At 45.9% G+C, this 16,839-nt stretch overlaps 1 protein-coding gene across 2 annotated transcripts in view; it reads right to left on the bottom strand.

The window, feature by feature from the left end:
* Positions 1-5,258: 5,258 nt before the first annotated feature.
* The window catches only part of Ccn4 (cellular communication network factor 4), a 31,499-nt gene continuing 19,918 nt past the window's right edge, over positions 5,259-16,839 (bottom strand). For both annotated transcript variants that reach the window (XM_028876004.2, XM_037197512.1), the window contains exons 3-5: positions 14,855-15,115; positions 11,187-11,380; positions 5,259-9,362 (exon numbers count right to left, since the gene is read on the bottom strand). In XM_028876004.2, the coding sequence (XP_028731837.1) occupies positions 9,063-9,362; positions 11,187-11,380; positions 14,855-15,115 (755 nt within the window). In that variant the 3' untranslated portion in view covers positions 5,259-9,062. The remainder of the gene's footprint in view (positions 9,363-11,186; positions 11,381-14,854; positions 15,116-16,839) is intronic.

Genomic DNA, 16,839 nt, shown 5'->3' with positions numbered 1-16,839 from the left:
TCTCTCTCTCTGTGTGTGTGTGTGTGTGTGTGTGTATGTGTGTGTATACATGTATCTGCACTTGTGTAAGTCCAAGGGAAATAGCAAGTGTCTTCCTTGCTTTCTCTCCACCTTATATTTTGAGACAAGGTCTCTTTGAACCTGGGACTCATCAATTCAGCTATGCAGTCTGGACAATTAGACAGGATTGCCTTTCTTTCCTCTCCAGCCCTGAGATTACAGGCATTTACTTGCTTGACCAGTTTTTGTTTGTTGTTTGTTTGTTGTTTTTTTATTAATGCAGCCGGGCCTCTTGAATTCAGATCCTCACACTTGTGGGGAAAGCACTCTACTAACTGAGTCATCTTCCAGCCCCTTTAATAAGGAGGGATCAAGGGCTGCAGAATGGGTCAGTGGTTAAGAGCACTGGCTGTTTTCCAGAGACCCAGGTTCAATTCCCAGCACCCATGTGCAACTCACAACTGTCTATAACTCCAGTTCCAGGGATCCAACACCCTCACACAGACATACATTCAGATGAGACACCAATGCACATAAAATAAAAATAAATTTTTATGATATATTAATAACAAATATTAATTATTAATTAAAAATTAATTAAAATATAATAAATCTTAAACAAACAAAATAAATTTAAGAAATAAGGAGGGATCAAATTTGTCCAGCTTGCCTCAGGGATCCAGTCAACTCTGACTGGGCTCACATTATTACTGTGCCTCTCACCATGCAGCAGGCTCTGTGGTGGTTTGAATGAGAATGGTCTTCATAGGCTCACATGCTTGAATGCTTGGTCCCCAATTGGTTTGGGAAGGATTAGAAGGTGTGGCCTGTTGAATGACATATGTTATTGGGCATAGACTTTGAGGTTTCAATATCCTACCCTTTTCCAGTTAGCACTGTCTGTCTGTCTGTCTGTCTGTCTTTCTAGTTCTCTCTCTCTCTTTCTCTCTCTCTCTCTCTCTCTCTCTCTCTCTCTCTCTCTCTCTCTCTCTCTCTCTCTGCCTCATGCTTGTGGATCTAGATGTAAGCTCCAACACCATGCCTGCCTGCCTGCTGCCATGCTCTCCACCATAGTGGTCATGAACTCTAACCCTCTGGAACTGTAAATCTCAAATTAAATGCTTCCTTTTGTAAGTTGCCTCAGTCATGGTGTTCTGTCACAGTAACAGAGTGACTAAGACAAGCTCCAAGGAATCAGTGCAGTTGAGCTGATGAGTTGACAGTGACATCATCTACTGACAGCCAAGTCCCTGGATACAAAACCCACTGTCACTCATTCCTGCTCTGAGAAGTGACTCCTGAATTTCCAGCATTCCTAGCAAGCAAGGAGACTTGCAGATGTGAAGTATGCAGCTATATATTATATGTTACCTTGTTTTTCCCATTCACACAGAATTTTTATTACATTTATTTAGTGTGTATTTGTGTGTGTATACAAGTGTGCATGTGTTTAGAGGCCTGAGGTCAATGTCAGACATCTTTCTCCATTGGTCCCCACTTTGTTGTTTGAAGCAGAGTCTTTTACTGAACTTGGGACTCATCAGTTTGGCTAGACTGGTGGCCAATGAACTCCATGGGAGTCTCTACCCCCTCAAAAGAGTAGTTTCCAAAACTCAGAGAGACTGAATGGCTTGGCTAGCCATTCCAGTGGGCTATTGTCTCCTTGCCTATAAATCTTGAGCACGGGACTGACTCACCTTTCAGTGTCTAGGGATGATGGAACATCACATAGCTCCAGGTATCAGCACTGTGGGCCTGAAAGGTTTTCACTGGCCCTAGGTGCCTTTGTTCTTCCATTAAATGGTCCCATTCAAACTTGCAAGACACAATAGCTTTGATGTGGTTTTGAGTTTCTCTGCCTTTCTTCTGCTGGCATTTCTTAATCTTATCAGTGAGTCTGCTTCCAGCAGCTCTCGCTGCCTTTTACTGAAATGGATGAAGAAATCCACAATTTTTTTTGTATTATATAAAAGCCAGATAAATGAGGCTTAGAGTGAAGAGCCTGAGGTATGCAATACAGGGTGTACCAAACAGTAAGCAGACTGTGCCAGCATTTCCTTAGAATCCATGGCTGAGCAGTTCTATCATAGAAAGAGCCCTGATTCCAGCAGGATATAGATTTCTAAATCACTAAGATGTGGATAGGTAGGTGGATGATGATGACAGAAGATATATATGATAGAGACACATAGATAATAGCTAGATAGATTATAGATAAATTGATGATAGATAATAGATTAATAGATAAGTGATAGATAATTGATAGATATATGATACCTAGAGGTAGAGATAGATGACAGATTTATGATAGATATTGATAGATAATAGATATATAAATAGATAGACAGACTTTTATTTTATTTTTATTTTATTTTATTTTATTTTGAGAAAGAGCTCTGCTCTGTTGCCCAGGCTGGCCTCAATACTGTACACTCAAGTGATCGTCTTGCCTTAGCCCATGGAACAGGATTATGGGACCCCCATCCTGCCCTGCAACCACTACATATGTTTTTACAGTTTCCTCCAGGTCTCATTTCCCCCAACTTCAACCAGCTGATACTGAATAAATGTCGGCTAAGGTCTACCCATTTCCCTGAATCTGAGGCACCCACAGGTCTCCAGGCCCCAGCTTCCAATTTGTTTTAAAATACACTGTATACTTTGATTACTGTACAGAAGCAGTTTTCCTTGTAGCACTTTTTTCTGTACCTAGTTTCAGATGCTTTTCTCCCATCCCTGCCTCTCACAATCTCCCTGCCCCCCTCTTGTTCTCTCCCACCCCTGTCTCTCACAATCTCCCTGCCCCATTCTTTTGTTCTCTCCCACCCCCAGTATTCTATTTTCTACTTTCATGTCACATGTGTCTATTACCCTCCCAAATTCTCTCCTTAAATTCTGTTTCCCCTTCTCATGGGCCATCTTTTTGGTTTCCTGTAGTCTATTTATACACGCTCAATTCCCACATAAATCCACATATTAAAACCCAGAAGCTAGATCCATACATTGGACTGAATACATAGCATTTGTCTGTCTGAGCCTCAGTCACCAGAGTATTTTCCAGTTCCATCCATTACCCAGCAAATCACAGTATTTTATTTTTCTTCATGGACGAGTAAAATTCTGTTGTGCCTATGTACCATGTTTTCCCTTTCCATTCATCCACGTAGGGACTTGGAGACTGTTTCCATCCCCTGGCTGTTGTGGATGAAGCAGCAATGAGAGTGGACATGCCGATATCTCTGTGATAAGATACAGAGTCCTTCTGAGAACAAAGAAATACTGTGCTTGAGAATGGAGGTGTTTATGGAGATAAGTCACGTGGCTTTTCTAAACCGGACCCGAGTCTCCCCGTGGCCTGTGTTGTGATATCACTTGCTTTGGGAGGGGTTGACTAGAAGGGATTGCAGAGTCCTTCGCCTCAGCCATCACAGCCATCAGCAGCTGCTCCTATGGCTAAGCATACCACAGTGTGCAGAAAGGACCACCATGCTCTTCCTGCCTTGAAGAAGCTGCTGTGTAAATCGAGTCACAACTTAAAAGTGAACTACACCAAGGAAAACCATTTGGTGATTAACAGTTTATGAATCAAGCGAAGGAGTGCCCCTAAACATTGACGACACTTCATGTTTACCACCTTAAGTAATGACCACCTTAAATATCCAGATGCATGCATTCATGCTAAGTCTTCCTATAACCCGGCTGACTACCCCATCTGCTATGAAACAGCTCAGCTGGTGTTTGTGTGGGTACACATGGCTGCACATGCACAGGTGTGTATGCTGAGGCCAGAAGTCCACCTCAGGTGTCATTGTCTTTCATTAATTGTCACCCACCTTGTTTTTGCAGACAGTCTTTCATTAGCTTGGTTTTGCTGACTCAAGTTGGCTGGCTACCCGGTGAGTCCCAGAGAACCTCATGACTCTGCTTCCCAAGCGCCTGTCACCACGGTCAGATTTTTGTTTCTAATGTGGGTTCTAGGGGGGGAATCGAACCTGAGTCCCTCGGGTTGCAAGTTAAACAGCTCCCTTTTATGCTAGCCCTCTATTTAACAATGGAACATGCAAGGTGCACCCTACCAAGAGACAGGTGTTATCATTTTGTGAATTCCCCTGCTGAGGAGACTGAGCTGAGGCATCCCAGCAAGGACTACAGCATTTTAAGAAACAGCTGAGCGCTAATGGCAGGACTGTTTCCATGACAACTTGCAGCCTGCTTGATGCTTCCCTGTGCTCCATTTGGCACTGAGGACAGTGTGCAATAGATACTCTGCCATCTCACCAGCCCCTGACATGCTCACGGCCCTGACCTCAAGGTACCCAACATCTAGTTAAGAGTATAGCAAGCTACTAAATAAATGAGTAAGAATGTGAATGAAGGAGTGGTTGCTAAAAATCCCCCTTCTATTTATCTTTAAGCGTGGGTACATTGGCAACTCTGGTGGTTGCGTAACAGTTTCTCTAAAGTTCGAAGCTTCTTCAGACACAGGAAGGTATAAAAAAGACTTGTTAATCCTCAAAAAAATTCTAAGGACAGGCTTGTTCTTAAAGACAAAAAAAATAAATAAATAAAACAAAATAAAAAAAAAAAACAACCCAAGAGTCAAGAAGTAAACAACTCAGAATCCTCAAAAAGTCCCTAAAACTGACCAGAAACACAAGCCGCCACCCTCAAGTCTATGAAAATAGTAAGAACTACTAAGAGAACAAAGGCCAATTGAACTGCCTCAAACAGACAGATCAACAGGGCTGCTTAAAGAGACAGATCAGCTAAGTTGCTCAAGAGACACATTCTGACCTGTTGATCAGCCTTCAAGTCATACAGTGAGCTGGAAAATTCCAGCTGGGTACACATTCTGTGATGCAGCGGCCCTTGAGTTACATGCACTCCTGTGAATAATCTCTTATCTAGACTCCCATAAGTGGTTCCAATAAAGCACACTGGTTCACCAAGTTGGACATCAATGCTATCCCTTTGGTCTATCATGGGCTCCCCATTTAGAATGAGTAGACGTTTGTTCAGGTCTCTTCAGGAATAGTGTCTCACAACACTGGAATTCTCTGAGTTTCAGAATCCATGCTTCAAGGCACATCTTCAAGCATTTGAGCTATTTTTTTTTTTTTTATTCCTTCCTATCCAATATCTGGGACGTAATTTCTCCAACCCGCAGGATATTGGTTGAGCACATCCAGTCCTGAATCATTACCTCCTAACAATAGAATCTACCAGGGATTAAAAAAAACCCCACCAAATCAAAGAAGTCACTTTTGCGGATGATTTATTGCTTTAAGGAGAAAAGCTGTAAACAAAGAATTTGAACAATGAAAACCCATCACGGGTGAACAAACACATTCCCTGCTACACAAATCATGAGAAAAATGAGGAATGTGGTAGAACATGACAGGCTGCCCAAGGGCTATTTTTCCTCTATTGGGAAATCTAAAGACATTTCTTCATGTGTATTCACTTACAAAATGGCAGTAGGAATATTTAAATACTCAATCACAGTCTGAAAATAGATACACATATTCAAATGCACACACACACACACACACACACACACACACACACACACACACACACACCTACGCAGGGACACACAGCTAATCATGGCCATTCCTGCTTCCCAGCCATTCAGGGCTGTCACTGTAGTTCCTTTGAGTCAAAAACAAGTCTTTAAAAAAAAAAAATGACATGAGTCAACACCATGGGTCAGAGGTTGTAATGTTCTCCACAATCTCCATGCATACACGGCCAAAAATTAATCAGGGTGATTACAGACAGTCATATCATTTGAAATTACTTTCTTTGATCAATCTCTAATCACCCTCAAAATTAAAATTTCAACACCAGGACCTGTAAAGCACCTCTTGTGACTCTGGAGCCTTTGGTTGAGAGCAGATAAGTAGTCTGAGTGGCATGAGAAATGGCATGGGTGTCACATGATCCTAGGCTTTGGAGCTTGTCTGCAGTGCCCTGGTTGGTAAGAACTTGAGCAAATTACTTAACTCCTGGATCCCTTGCTATCTCAGCCCTCCAATGGGCAGTGGTGACACCATAACTCCTGAGCTCATGGGAGGAATTAAGAGAGCTATGCCAATAAAGCACAGAGCAGCAGTCTTGGTCGAGGCGTGCTCAGGGCTCTCCGAATGCTAAGTGAAGGCTTCATAAGCTGCTAGTTGTCTCTCTCACGAGTAAGCACACCCAAAAAATTCACTCTCTGTGCTGCAGTTAATTTCTTCACGGCAGGTTAACTCCTTATCGTTGCTCCTTTTCTTTGTTTCTAAGCATTGTCAGGGAGGGTATGGATTTAAAGCCTTGCTTATGGGAGACCCCGTAGCAGTCACGTAGGTTCTGTCTAGATCTCTTCCCACGGTAGAGTGGAGTAAGTGTCGGTCTGAGCCTCAGCCGCCCAGTCTCTTTGAGCTTCAGAGTTTCTATTTATCGAATGGAGGAAGGTTGTGTATTGAGCATAGCTCTACTAATTGATAAAATGCACTGTGGTGCTTAGCACCAAACAAGCTATCAATACATGGACTTTTGTTGTTGTTGTTTTAACTGTGATTGCTATTCTTAACTTTCCTTGAACCAGGATACACCACTACAGGCTTTATTATTTTATTATTATTATTAGAAAGAATTTCTTTACATTGCATTTACATCTTCTTCTCTGGGACTTTAGTTCTTGGTTCTAAGACAGTTCCTCTGATCTGGATGTAGGCTAGGTCCATTTCTCCAAACCAATAATAACTCAGTGACTTTGGCCATCCCTCCTTTCTATTCCCAGGATCACCCTAACTCCTCTAACTGAGCCTTCTTTGATCATAGTTTCCCCAAATAAGGGTGGATACCTGGTAAGACCCTAGCTTATGGCTTCTATGGAAGTTATTTCAGAGTTAGATATTAAGACAGGTTTTACTAATCTAAGAAAATCTAACATGATCCACAAAATACTTACATAAGTAATTATTTCCAGGGGTAACATATCTTTACATGCAAGCTCCTTTACACATATGAACATACATTTATTCAAAGCAATGAGCCTCCTTTAGTAGAGGATTTTCACTGGTAAGATGAGATCTTGGAAGAAGAGTGCTTCTAAGGAAAAGTAGGAGTGTATATATAATGTATTTTCCTAAAATACATCTTGAGCACCGTGGTTTGCCTTGTGCAAGGCCATGCCTTTGGGAGGTTACAGGAGGGTGGGGAAATCTCACGTCCCCTTTCCCACTTAGGAATCCATTTATGTGTTGTGTATAATTCTCCCACAGGCATGTTGCCACCACTGCAAATGTGTGGTACCGGGAAAGCAGAACCCATCTTATAAATCCCTGTCGTGAGCTCGTTCTGATTTCAAGGCATGAGGAGCCACGGGGGATGCACATGGCTTTTTCCTGTCCTACTTAGTTTGGATGCTTAATACTTAAACACTCCCCTCTTGTGGGAAAGCAGCTAGAGAGACAGTATTAAGAGGCCAAACTGAGAAGGACAAGTTGATGATTTCAGTTGACTTTCCTACCCTGACATGTTAGGAAGGTCCAGATGCAAAGAGGAAATATGAATTATGAAGTTAATCTATCCGGGACACGAATCTCCAGATGAGTGACTTTGGTTGAGTTTCTTCTTTGGGCTTCCATTTCACAGTTTCAAGAACAGAAATTATGAAGGGAACTCCTCAATGTGATCACAAAGCTTCAATGAGGAAATATGTGGCAAATATTGAGAATAATGGGTAGCACATAGAACTCAGTAAAAGAATGATGACAGGAAAATTTACATTCTACTGCTAAAATAAACAATAGCCTCATTATCATTGGGAGAAATCTCTTTCTTCAACTTACAAACTCTTTGGTCCTTACCTCTGTTAAATAGATTTCCATTTCTAAACAGTTGGTCAACTTCCATCTTCAGACTAGAAAACTGAGCTATTTTGCTCCACAGCCACTAAGGCCACAGTGAAGTAGGTCACTAAAACAAAAGAGATGTATCCTGGGCCGAGGGACTATTGTGGCCTCACCACTCCTGCCAGAGGCCACCCAGGCCAGTGAAGGATGAACTACTGATATGTTTGACACATACATCCTGCTCAGTCTGGTCTAGACTTCCAAAGAATCTTCCAAGGCCTATGAGAACAATGTCTCGTCATCCCACTGTTCCAGGGTGCTGCTGAGACAACAGACAGGCCACCCCGAGGTCCCAACCAATTCCCAGGAGCCCCAGCCCAAGGGAGGCTCAGATCTTAGAAAGAGTTGCTAATTGCCCTAAGAATTTGGTCAGCAACAGTTTCAATGACTGATCAGCTGTGGTCTGTGAGATTGGCTGGCCTTGCCCCATCTCTGTAGGATGAATTGGGGGTTGTCACCTACCAGCCAATAAAACTTCTCAAATTATATTTCTGATCATCATGAACCCAATTTGAGCCTTCACACTACAGGGATAAGAGAAATGTATCCTCAGTTATGCCCAGGTTAATGGAAATGACATTCTATTGCAAAGCAAACTGGCACAACCATTGACCTCACTTGGAAAATGTTTGGTGACCTTGTGGTACAAAAGATCTTTGGAACGAGAGCACTTTTGGTGTGTTGTGGACAGAAATGCCCATGATAGTATCATTTAGCAAGGCCCAAATAATGGCTTATTCCTGTGTCCCTTGTCCCATATGTCTGTCTAGAAGGACCCCAACATCATCATCAGGTTTGGCATCTGAAGGAGGAGTCTGTGATGTTGGCTCTTCAGCTGACTCTGTTCCTTGGGCAGCCTCCTCAGGATTTCTGACAACTTGAGCAGGCCGGAGCCAGACAGGCTGGGTCAGGCTTAGGATTCCTCTTGAGCAGTCAGAGATGGGTTTTCTTTGGAGTGATGTAGAACATCCCCAAGGAAAGACACATTGCCTGAGCCTGAGCTGTGCTCTCCTGGGCCATTGGGATGGTCAAAATAGGAACAGAGACTGAGGGTTGGGATCAGGGAATTCAGAATTGAGTAGGAAGTAGATGAAATAAGGCTCAGTTGTGAAGTCCTGGGCCGCAGAGGGCTGGCTGCTTTACCCCGAGCCACAGACCTACCTAATTGGCAATCTCTGAGAAGTCAGGGTAGGATTCCAAGTCAGCAAAGATATCATTTGGATTCCTACAGCTCAGGTTGCAGAAGCAAGCATTGATCCATAGGACCTGACGGGTGAAACCCGGCCCCTCTGGACACTGGAAAGTGACAGCGATGGTCTTGGACTTGTAGGGGATACAGCACCTGTCGTCAGTGCAGACTCCACAGTACTTGGGTCGGTAGGTGCGCGTGCTGACACAGCCTGCAAGAGTGAAGTTCGTGGGCTCCTCTGGCTGGTACACAGCTAGACACTTCTTCCCGGCCTTCAGGAAAGGAAAGGGGCCTTCTGTGAGTATGCTCTGGTGATGCACAGCCACCTCATTCCCTCCAAGCATCTAGTACTTCCCTTCCCATTACTGTACATGGCAAACATCACCACTGCCGAAGAAGACTACCATGCTGAGTTTGCTCAGATCTCACAGCCTACAATCTCCCTTCTCACCTGCATTTTTGCCTTTTTGGTGCCCATATGTCAGTGCCACCAGCACAGGAAGGCTTGCTATCTCTTTTAACTAACCAAGCTTCGCAAGTAGTGAGTGACTGAGCAGGCATAGAATGCCACAATCAGGCAGGGGCATGTTTTGTCCTCACTGCTTCCCTGTACTCCAATGCCTACCTCCCTCACTCCACCCCTTCTCTCTCTCTCTCTCTCTCTCTCTCTCTCTCTCTCTCTCTCTCTCTCTCTCTCTCTCTCTCTCTCTCTCTCTCTCACACACACACACACACACACACACACACACTATTATCATGCAGTATTTTCAACAGCATTGACATTACTTAAATACAATTATAGCTTTCCATGAGGCTGTGGACTTCTTGATATGTGCTCCTCTTTTTCTATGTCTCACTAATGTAATTGTAAAGCTGGTATACAGTAGGCACTTACTAAATGTCTTGGGGTAGTATTTCTTAGGGTATATTATCAGCACCATATCAGAGCTGGGGGCAGAGCACATCCAGTGTGGGTGGGGCATGTAGCTTATCCAGTTGGAGGAATCCAGCTAGGGTACATGATCATGGAGATGGGAGAGGAATCCGGAGCCCTCAGTGAAGGGCCCAGCCTTGTGACAGAGTTTCTTAGCCCGGATTAGGGCCCTAGTTCTCATTTCTCCCTATGCTAGGCACTTCACACCCCTACTTCCAATTAGAAGACACTCAGTGATGACCTGATGGCACCCAGGGTTGGCACAGTAGAGGGAGAAAAGACGAGAAGGAAGAAAAGTATGTGCCCATCAAAGATGACAAGATGTGGTCTTGATAAGGAGCTAGCCCCATGCCTAAAGATGATGGTGGGAAGCAGGGCTCTCTTCTCTATTGGCATCCTTTTCTCAGCATCCAGAGAACCTACCCTGCTCCACTAATGGACCCAGGGATGAGCCTTGAGAAGTTTGCTTTGTTAGATGTGACATCGGGTAGACCAGCACTGAAGTGAGGGGTATTGAGTTAGACAAGGAAGACCCATGACTAAATCCTATGGCTGCACTCAGCCTTTTGCAGCTTAGCAGAAATGTCCTTGATGCTATATTTCCATCATTTTGGCCTCTCAAAGCTGGAAGGAATTCAGAGATTACTATTGTTATACTCCTGGGAAAGGGGCTGGAGCTTAATGATAGCAGGAGACTGGCTACAGTAGCAAACACTAACAGGAGAGAGGCATTTGACCCCATGTGTTGCAAGCTCTAGCAGTATTCACATTGTCCATATAGCTGTCCTGTGCCCACGCAGGTGGGTGTGGAAAGCCATGGGGATGAAAGGTGATGCAGGTCCCTCGGAATCACTACAGAAAGAACACTTTGGATGGTTCCTGAATTCTCCTTGGAGTGACCTCGCTTCCTAATAGGATGGGAACTACAAAAGAATCCATTCAGTGAAATCTATCATGGACCAGCTTAGCAGCCACATCATCCTAAATCACTTACCCTGGGCCTGCCAGACAGCCTTCATCATTTCCATCATATGAATGACTCCCAAGAAATTCAGTAGCCAGGCTCAAAGTCAGCTATATGCTATACATGGTCATCATGCCTATACCTGCCCAGCTATACGCTATACATGGTCATCATGCCTATACCTTGCTCTGGACTTACCTTGATGTGTGAATGAATGTCCACATCACATGGCCGCAGGTTGCAGAGGCGACTTTCTTGCTCTGGCCAGCACCGGGCATTGACATTGGAGATCCGAGTTGAGATTCCTAGGCCACAGGTGGTTGAGCAAGGACTCCAGGGGCTAGTGTAGGCTATGCAGTTCCCATGCCATTGCTCCACTGTGCCTGAAGCTGCTGTAGAGGGACACCAGAGTACCCGTGAGTCTCCTCCACAAGCTCCTCCAGTCTTCACCATCATTATGCCTCCCCCCGCCCCCAATTGAGGCTTCTTGAGACGCAGAAAGAGGCAGAAACAAACAGAAATACGGAAGATAGAGACAAAGACACAGAGACAGACAGACAGAATTGGGCTGTTCCTCCCCACAGGAAGACAAACTGCCTTCTAATTAGCAGGGGCACCCAGGGAGGGGAGACTACATTTTTACCCTTAACATTTTTTTTTCTGACCAAGAGATGAAGTATGAAGTCGTGGAAGGAAACCCATCTTTAGAGCCAGGTGGATGTTAATGTGATGGTTAATATTGACTGTCAAATTGGCAGGAGCTAGAATCATCTAGGAGACAGACCTCTGGGCATGTTTGGCAAGGATTTTCTGGATTGGGTTAAGTGACGTGAGAAGACCTACCTTAACTATGGGCATGGGCTGGGGTTCCAGCCCGAGTAAAAAGGAGAAAGTGAGCTGGGCACCAGCCTTCATCACTCTCTGCTTCCAGACTGGATGCCACGTGACCAGGAGCCACCTCATTCTCCTGTTTCCTTTCATATGCTCATTTTCATTAAAGTGAGATTTATTTTGACAGCCATTTTTTATTTGTGTGTGTCTGTGTATGTACTGGGACTCCTTGGCTTAGTGAGTCAGGCCAGTCCATGGCAGCTGGTATAGTTACTCAGCTATAGACTATTTGTTGTTGACTGGTCCTGTGACCATACAGATCTCTTAGCATCTGATGGGTGCCTGCTTCGCCAGGGGTGAGCAGGAGAGAGTGTTGAGCTAAAGAGGAAACAGGCAGATGACATACTAGAACAGCCTGCAAAAGATGGAACAGACACACAGAGACATCCCACAGGTGTAGGACATTGGAGAAAAGGAGGCAGGCAGGGAGGCGACCTGGGAGTTGGGGGGGAGCAGAGGGATGGAAGGGGAGAGAACAAGATAATCAAGAAATTGGGGGAGGAAGAGAGGAAAAACACACCCAGCAGTTGAGGAGTCTACTTAGGGTAACATAGAGGTCTTCACGCAGTCTCTGAAGTTTGCAGGTGTGCGGCAAACACTGTTGGTGAGTGAATTTGAGAGAGGGGAGGCACCCTCAGACAGAAGGAAGAAAACAATGGAGCCATCCAAGGACAGAGGCAGATAGTCTGGGGTGAGCTGGCTGGGAGCATGTAGCAAGCTAGGTAGGAGGGATTTGCCTGGGAGGATGAGAGGATTAAAGGGCTTCAGTTTCTGGGTCTCCTCCCTACAGCTCTGCCTAGGATGGCTAAGAACTGGGTCACTGGGTCACACACAATGAGCAGGCAGCCTCTGCCTCCCCTCCACCAGCCAGTGACTCCTGTGCAGATATGCTGGAGGGAGGTCTAGTGAGAGCAGCAGCCATGATTATCTTGAGCTACCAGAGACCAAGTCTTCCCTGACCCTGGTTCTCATCCATGCCATACCATTTTTTTCCATAGGGGTGACTTTGTCCCCCAGTCATATTTGATAATGTTTGGAGGTGTTTCAGGTGGTCATAACTTAGGAAAGTGCTGCTGCCATTTAAAAAGACTGGCTAGGGATACTGCCAAGTCTGTAATGCCCCTTCCCTCAATAACAACAACAACAACAAAATTCTTCTGATGCTATGTGCTGTTAGCACCAAGGCGAAGATCCCCCTTCCCAATTTTACACAGGCTCTGAGCAAACTCATACACTTAGAATTAAAAAAAAAATTAGCACCCCCAAAAGCCCAGCAGCAAGCAGTCTGCTCTCCTTTGGGGCCACCTGCCTCATAGATACTTTCCTCTAGCAATGTCCTTATTCTGTGGCCCATTGTGTCAGATTCTCCTGGTTTTTCCTCATCTTCCCCACCTGCCCCCACCTCCACTCCCACCCCTAACTCCTTGTCAATCCTCTTCTCTTGTCTACTCCTCAAAGGTCAGCCTCCCTAGACCTCTGCTCCAGGCTCCTCTGTTTGATCGTGTGTGTTATTCCCTGGCCACATCAACCGCCAGCAGCTGCTGTAAGCAGAGCTATCTTCCTATGGGACCCCATCTGTGAGGCTGCCCACACTGGACATTTCTCCCCCCTCACCCTCCCCAGACCCAGTCTGCTTATGCCAGACAGCCCACCATTGCCCTAAATATGCTCCTCTTGTGTTCTCTCCCGAGCAGTGGCCAGTCCCTAGAGCCACTCTGAATTCCTCCCACTACCCTATGCACAGCACAGATGCAAGCCCTGAGATGTACTCCATCACTGCTTCTTGTCCTTTCCTCCTTCTATTCCCTCTGGTCTAGTTCAAATGCTTAACTGTGCATTGACCCACCATCATCCAGCCAGACACCATTTATCTATCCTTTATCAGCCCATCCATCATCCATCCATTCATCATCCATTCAATTCTATCAACCATTTATCTATCTATCTATCTATCTATCTATCTATCTATCTATCATCTATCTATCTTTTGCTAAACATTGCTTTCTCATCCATTCTATAACCATCTACTCTGCATGCATGTATCCAGGTTTCTATTAACTTAGCCATCCATCCATCCATCCATCTATTCACACATTGGCTTATCTATCCATCCATCCTCTATGAACCCATCTATCTTATATTATCCATCCATCCATCCGTCCGTCCATCCGTCCCTCCATCCTTCCATCGTCCATTCGTCCATCCATCCATCTATCCATCCATCCATCCATCCATCCATCCATCCATCCATCCACCCACTTTCCTTCTGTTCTCCAACCATTTCTCCTCCATGCATCTATCTATACATGCATGTATTGATGGTGCAGCACGCTTGTGCACACGAGTGTGCGTGTGAGCGTGTGTGCACATGCACATAGACACATTCCTATTTATCATTGATCTATTATCTATTTACTCATACATTCAGCCACCTATAGCCAAACACCTATATGGCTACCTCTGCAAACATGCATTGGGTACTTTCCAAGTATCTGGTAAAGGCACTGGGCTCTAGTAGGCAATGATAGAAAAAAAGAATCATGTTCCTGTCCTTACTCCCAGGGCTTACTCTTCTCAGGCTTACCTAGACAAAGCCTCCTCTGCTTGCGTGAGGATAGCATTTGGAACCCCAGCGTTATCTGGAAGGTCTGTCCACTCCCCGCTATGCCCTGCCACCTGCTCCTCTTTCTAGGTCCTTACCCACTCCCTGGGATACTTTAATAAGATGATAGAGGACTGTATGTGTCACACCAGGCTTTTATGCTGGGAGAAGCCCATAAGGCAGGCAGTAAGGATGATTCCATTTGCATTTTACAGGTGGGAAATTTGGGTCCTAGGCAACACATCCCCAAGACCACATAACCGGTGAGTTGTGGAGTGGGTAATGACCTGGAGGCTTGATCTATGAAAGGAAAATCAGGACTCTAGGGGCTCGGTGGCATCCAGAGGCTCCACTGGTCCCTGCCCGCACTTACCAAAGGCTCTAGTGTCCAGCAACGCTGTCTGCCGTGGTCTCCTTGAATCATCGTCACATACCCACTGCTCGCAGCACTGGCCAGGTACTCTCACATGCCGGGGCTGTCGGCACCAGAGGCGCGGGGGTCTGGGGCTCAGGCACAGTGGCGTGCAGCCCACCGTGCCATCGATACAGGTGCAGTTGTACCTGCAGTTGGGCTGGAAGGACTCGCCATTGGCGTAGCGCACGCCATCCAGGACGCAGCCCACACCGACCACCTCTGCAAACACAGGCGGTGGACATGGTCAGGCCGAGCAGCATGGGCTCTGGGCCAAGATACTTCCGTGCAGTTTTCCCTCTGCCCAAGATGCCATGCCAAGAAATCACTCATGTGAGGAAGGAGGGGCTGTCTCACATATCAGCTGACTGCACCCCAAGGGTAAAGAGTGGGCCATGTGAAGAGGTGGGATACAACAGGAAGAAAAGGTTCGGTGAAGGTCTTTTATGATATCAGGGGGCAGCCATTGGAGACTGTGCTGGATATTGGATGGGAGGGTCCAGCACCATAGTGCAGGAGCTCAGGCATTTTTTTCTCCTTACACTGTCCCTAGCACCAGGCCTGGTGCTGATGAATGCCTGTCCAATGGAGGAAGGCATACACAGGAAACCAGAGCCTAGGAGCAAAATGGGCTGCCTTCCTCGGTACTGACTGTGGTGTCTGGTAGGAGCTGAGGACCCGATCCTGGACAGGATGACCATGGACTGGCTCTTGATGATCTCACTATAACGATGAGATGGTCCAATGGTCATCTGGAGTGTCTGTTGATGGCGACAGCCACTCATGACAAGTGTTGGGGATAATGGAACAAGGAGGGGGTGGTGGATGTGGACATGGCTGTAGACTGAGAACACGTAGACTAGGAAGGTCCATGGACCTGAGAGGGCTTTCCGCCTGCCTTCCACAAAGAGTAGATTGAAAGGGAGGCAGGCCAGGTGTTGATGACAGTCTTCCAGGTAGGGAGGGTACCTGCTGTAGGTGTAAGGGCCTGATGAGGGTGCAGGCCTGGGGGAAGGAAGCAGGAAGAGAGAAGGAAAAGGGAGTGTGTGTGGGGGGGGGCAGTGAGACCAGATATATCTTCCTTGTGTCTCAATAGAAGATCTAGAACTCTTCCTGGCACACAGTAGGTGTTCAATAAGTAACTTGAATGAGATGAATTATGTACTTAAAAAAACAAAACAAAAACAAAAACCCTTGTGGTACCTAGTAGACAATAGGATAGAGAAAGCCACAAGACAGTTCTGGTGGCACCCCAGTGACCCAGGCAGAGGTTGGTGGCTTCTCAGACCAAAGTAACCAGAAAGCTCAGCTTCCAGACACATTTTCAAGGAAAGCTGCAAAGACTCCTGGGATTCAAGGGAGACTTTCAATGCTCTGTACTCAGATCCAGAAAGTGAGATCTTTGGTTTTCTCTGGAGAAGCCGAGACTGGGACAAGCTGGCTTCAAAGTCTTCATTAGACATGAGATATGTCTGGTGGAGTTGTTTATACAAGCAGGACTGTGGGACTTGGGGGATTGCTGGGCCAGATTCTACCCTTGGTGCTGTGTGCTTCTTGGGTGTAGCATCTGGAACAATACGTAGGGGCTCCTGGGACAGCAGGAATACCCACAGAGGAGGGACAGTTAGGAGTCTGCTGTCTGCAGGAACTCTGCCCGGTCTCCTGGATTGGTGGGGGCAGTGGCTGGTCATAAGTCTCAGGGCACCTGGCAGGTTTTGTAAGGAAACACATTGTCTCTTCCATTGTTATGTATAGCAAAACAGTCTCAGCAAGGTGATGTCAGAGTGCAAGCTGGCCAATGAGCGGCAATCTCAGGGTGTGTACTGTACATCTGGCTGTTGCTGTCACTTTCTGAACATCCAGGAAGCAGGTGCTGGCATGCATGGACACCAGCTTCTGGCCCATGATCTCATTCAGGTCTCCCGATGATGACTTCATCGGGAACA

Source organism: Peromyscus leucopus, chromosome 20 (assembly GCF_004664715.2).
Source record: "Peromyscus leucopus breed LL Stock chromosome 20, UCI_PerLeu_2.1, whole genome shotgun sequence".
NCBI classification, from domain to species: Eukaryota; Metazoa; Chordata; class Mammalia; order Rodentia; family Cricetidae; genus Peromyscus; species Peromyscus leucopus.
The sequence above is the reverse complement of the archived record's forward strand: the minus strand, read 5'-3'. Positions and strand labels throughout refer to the sequence as shown.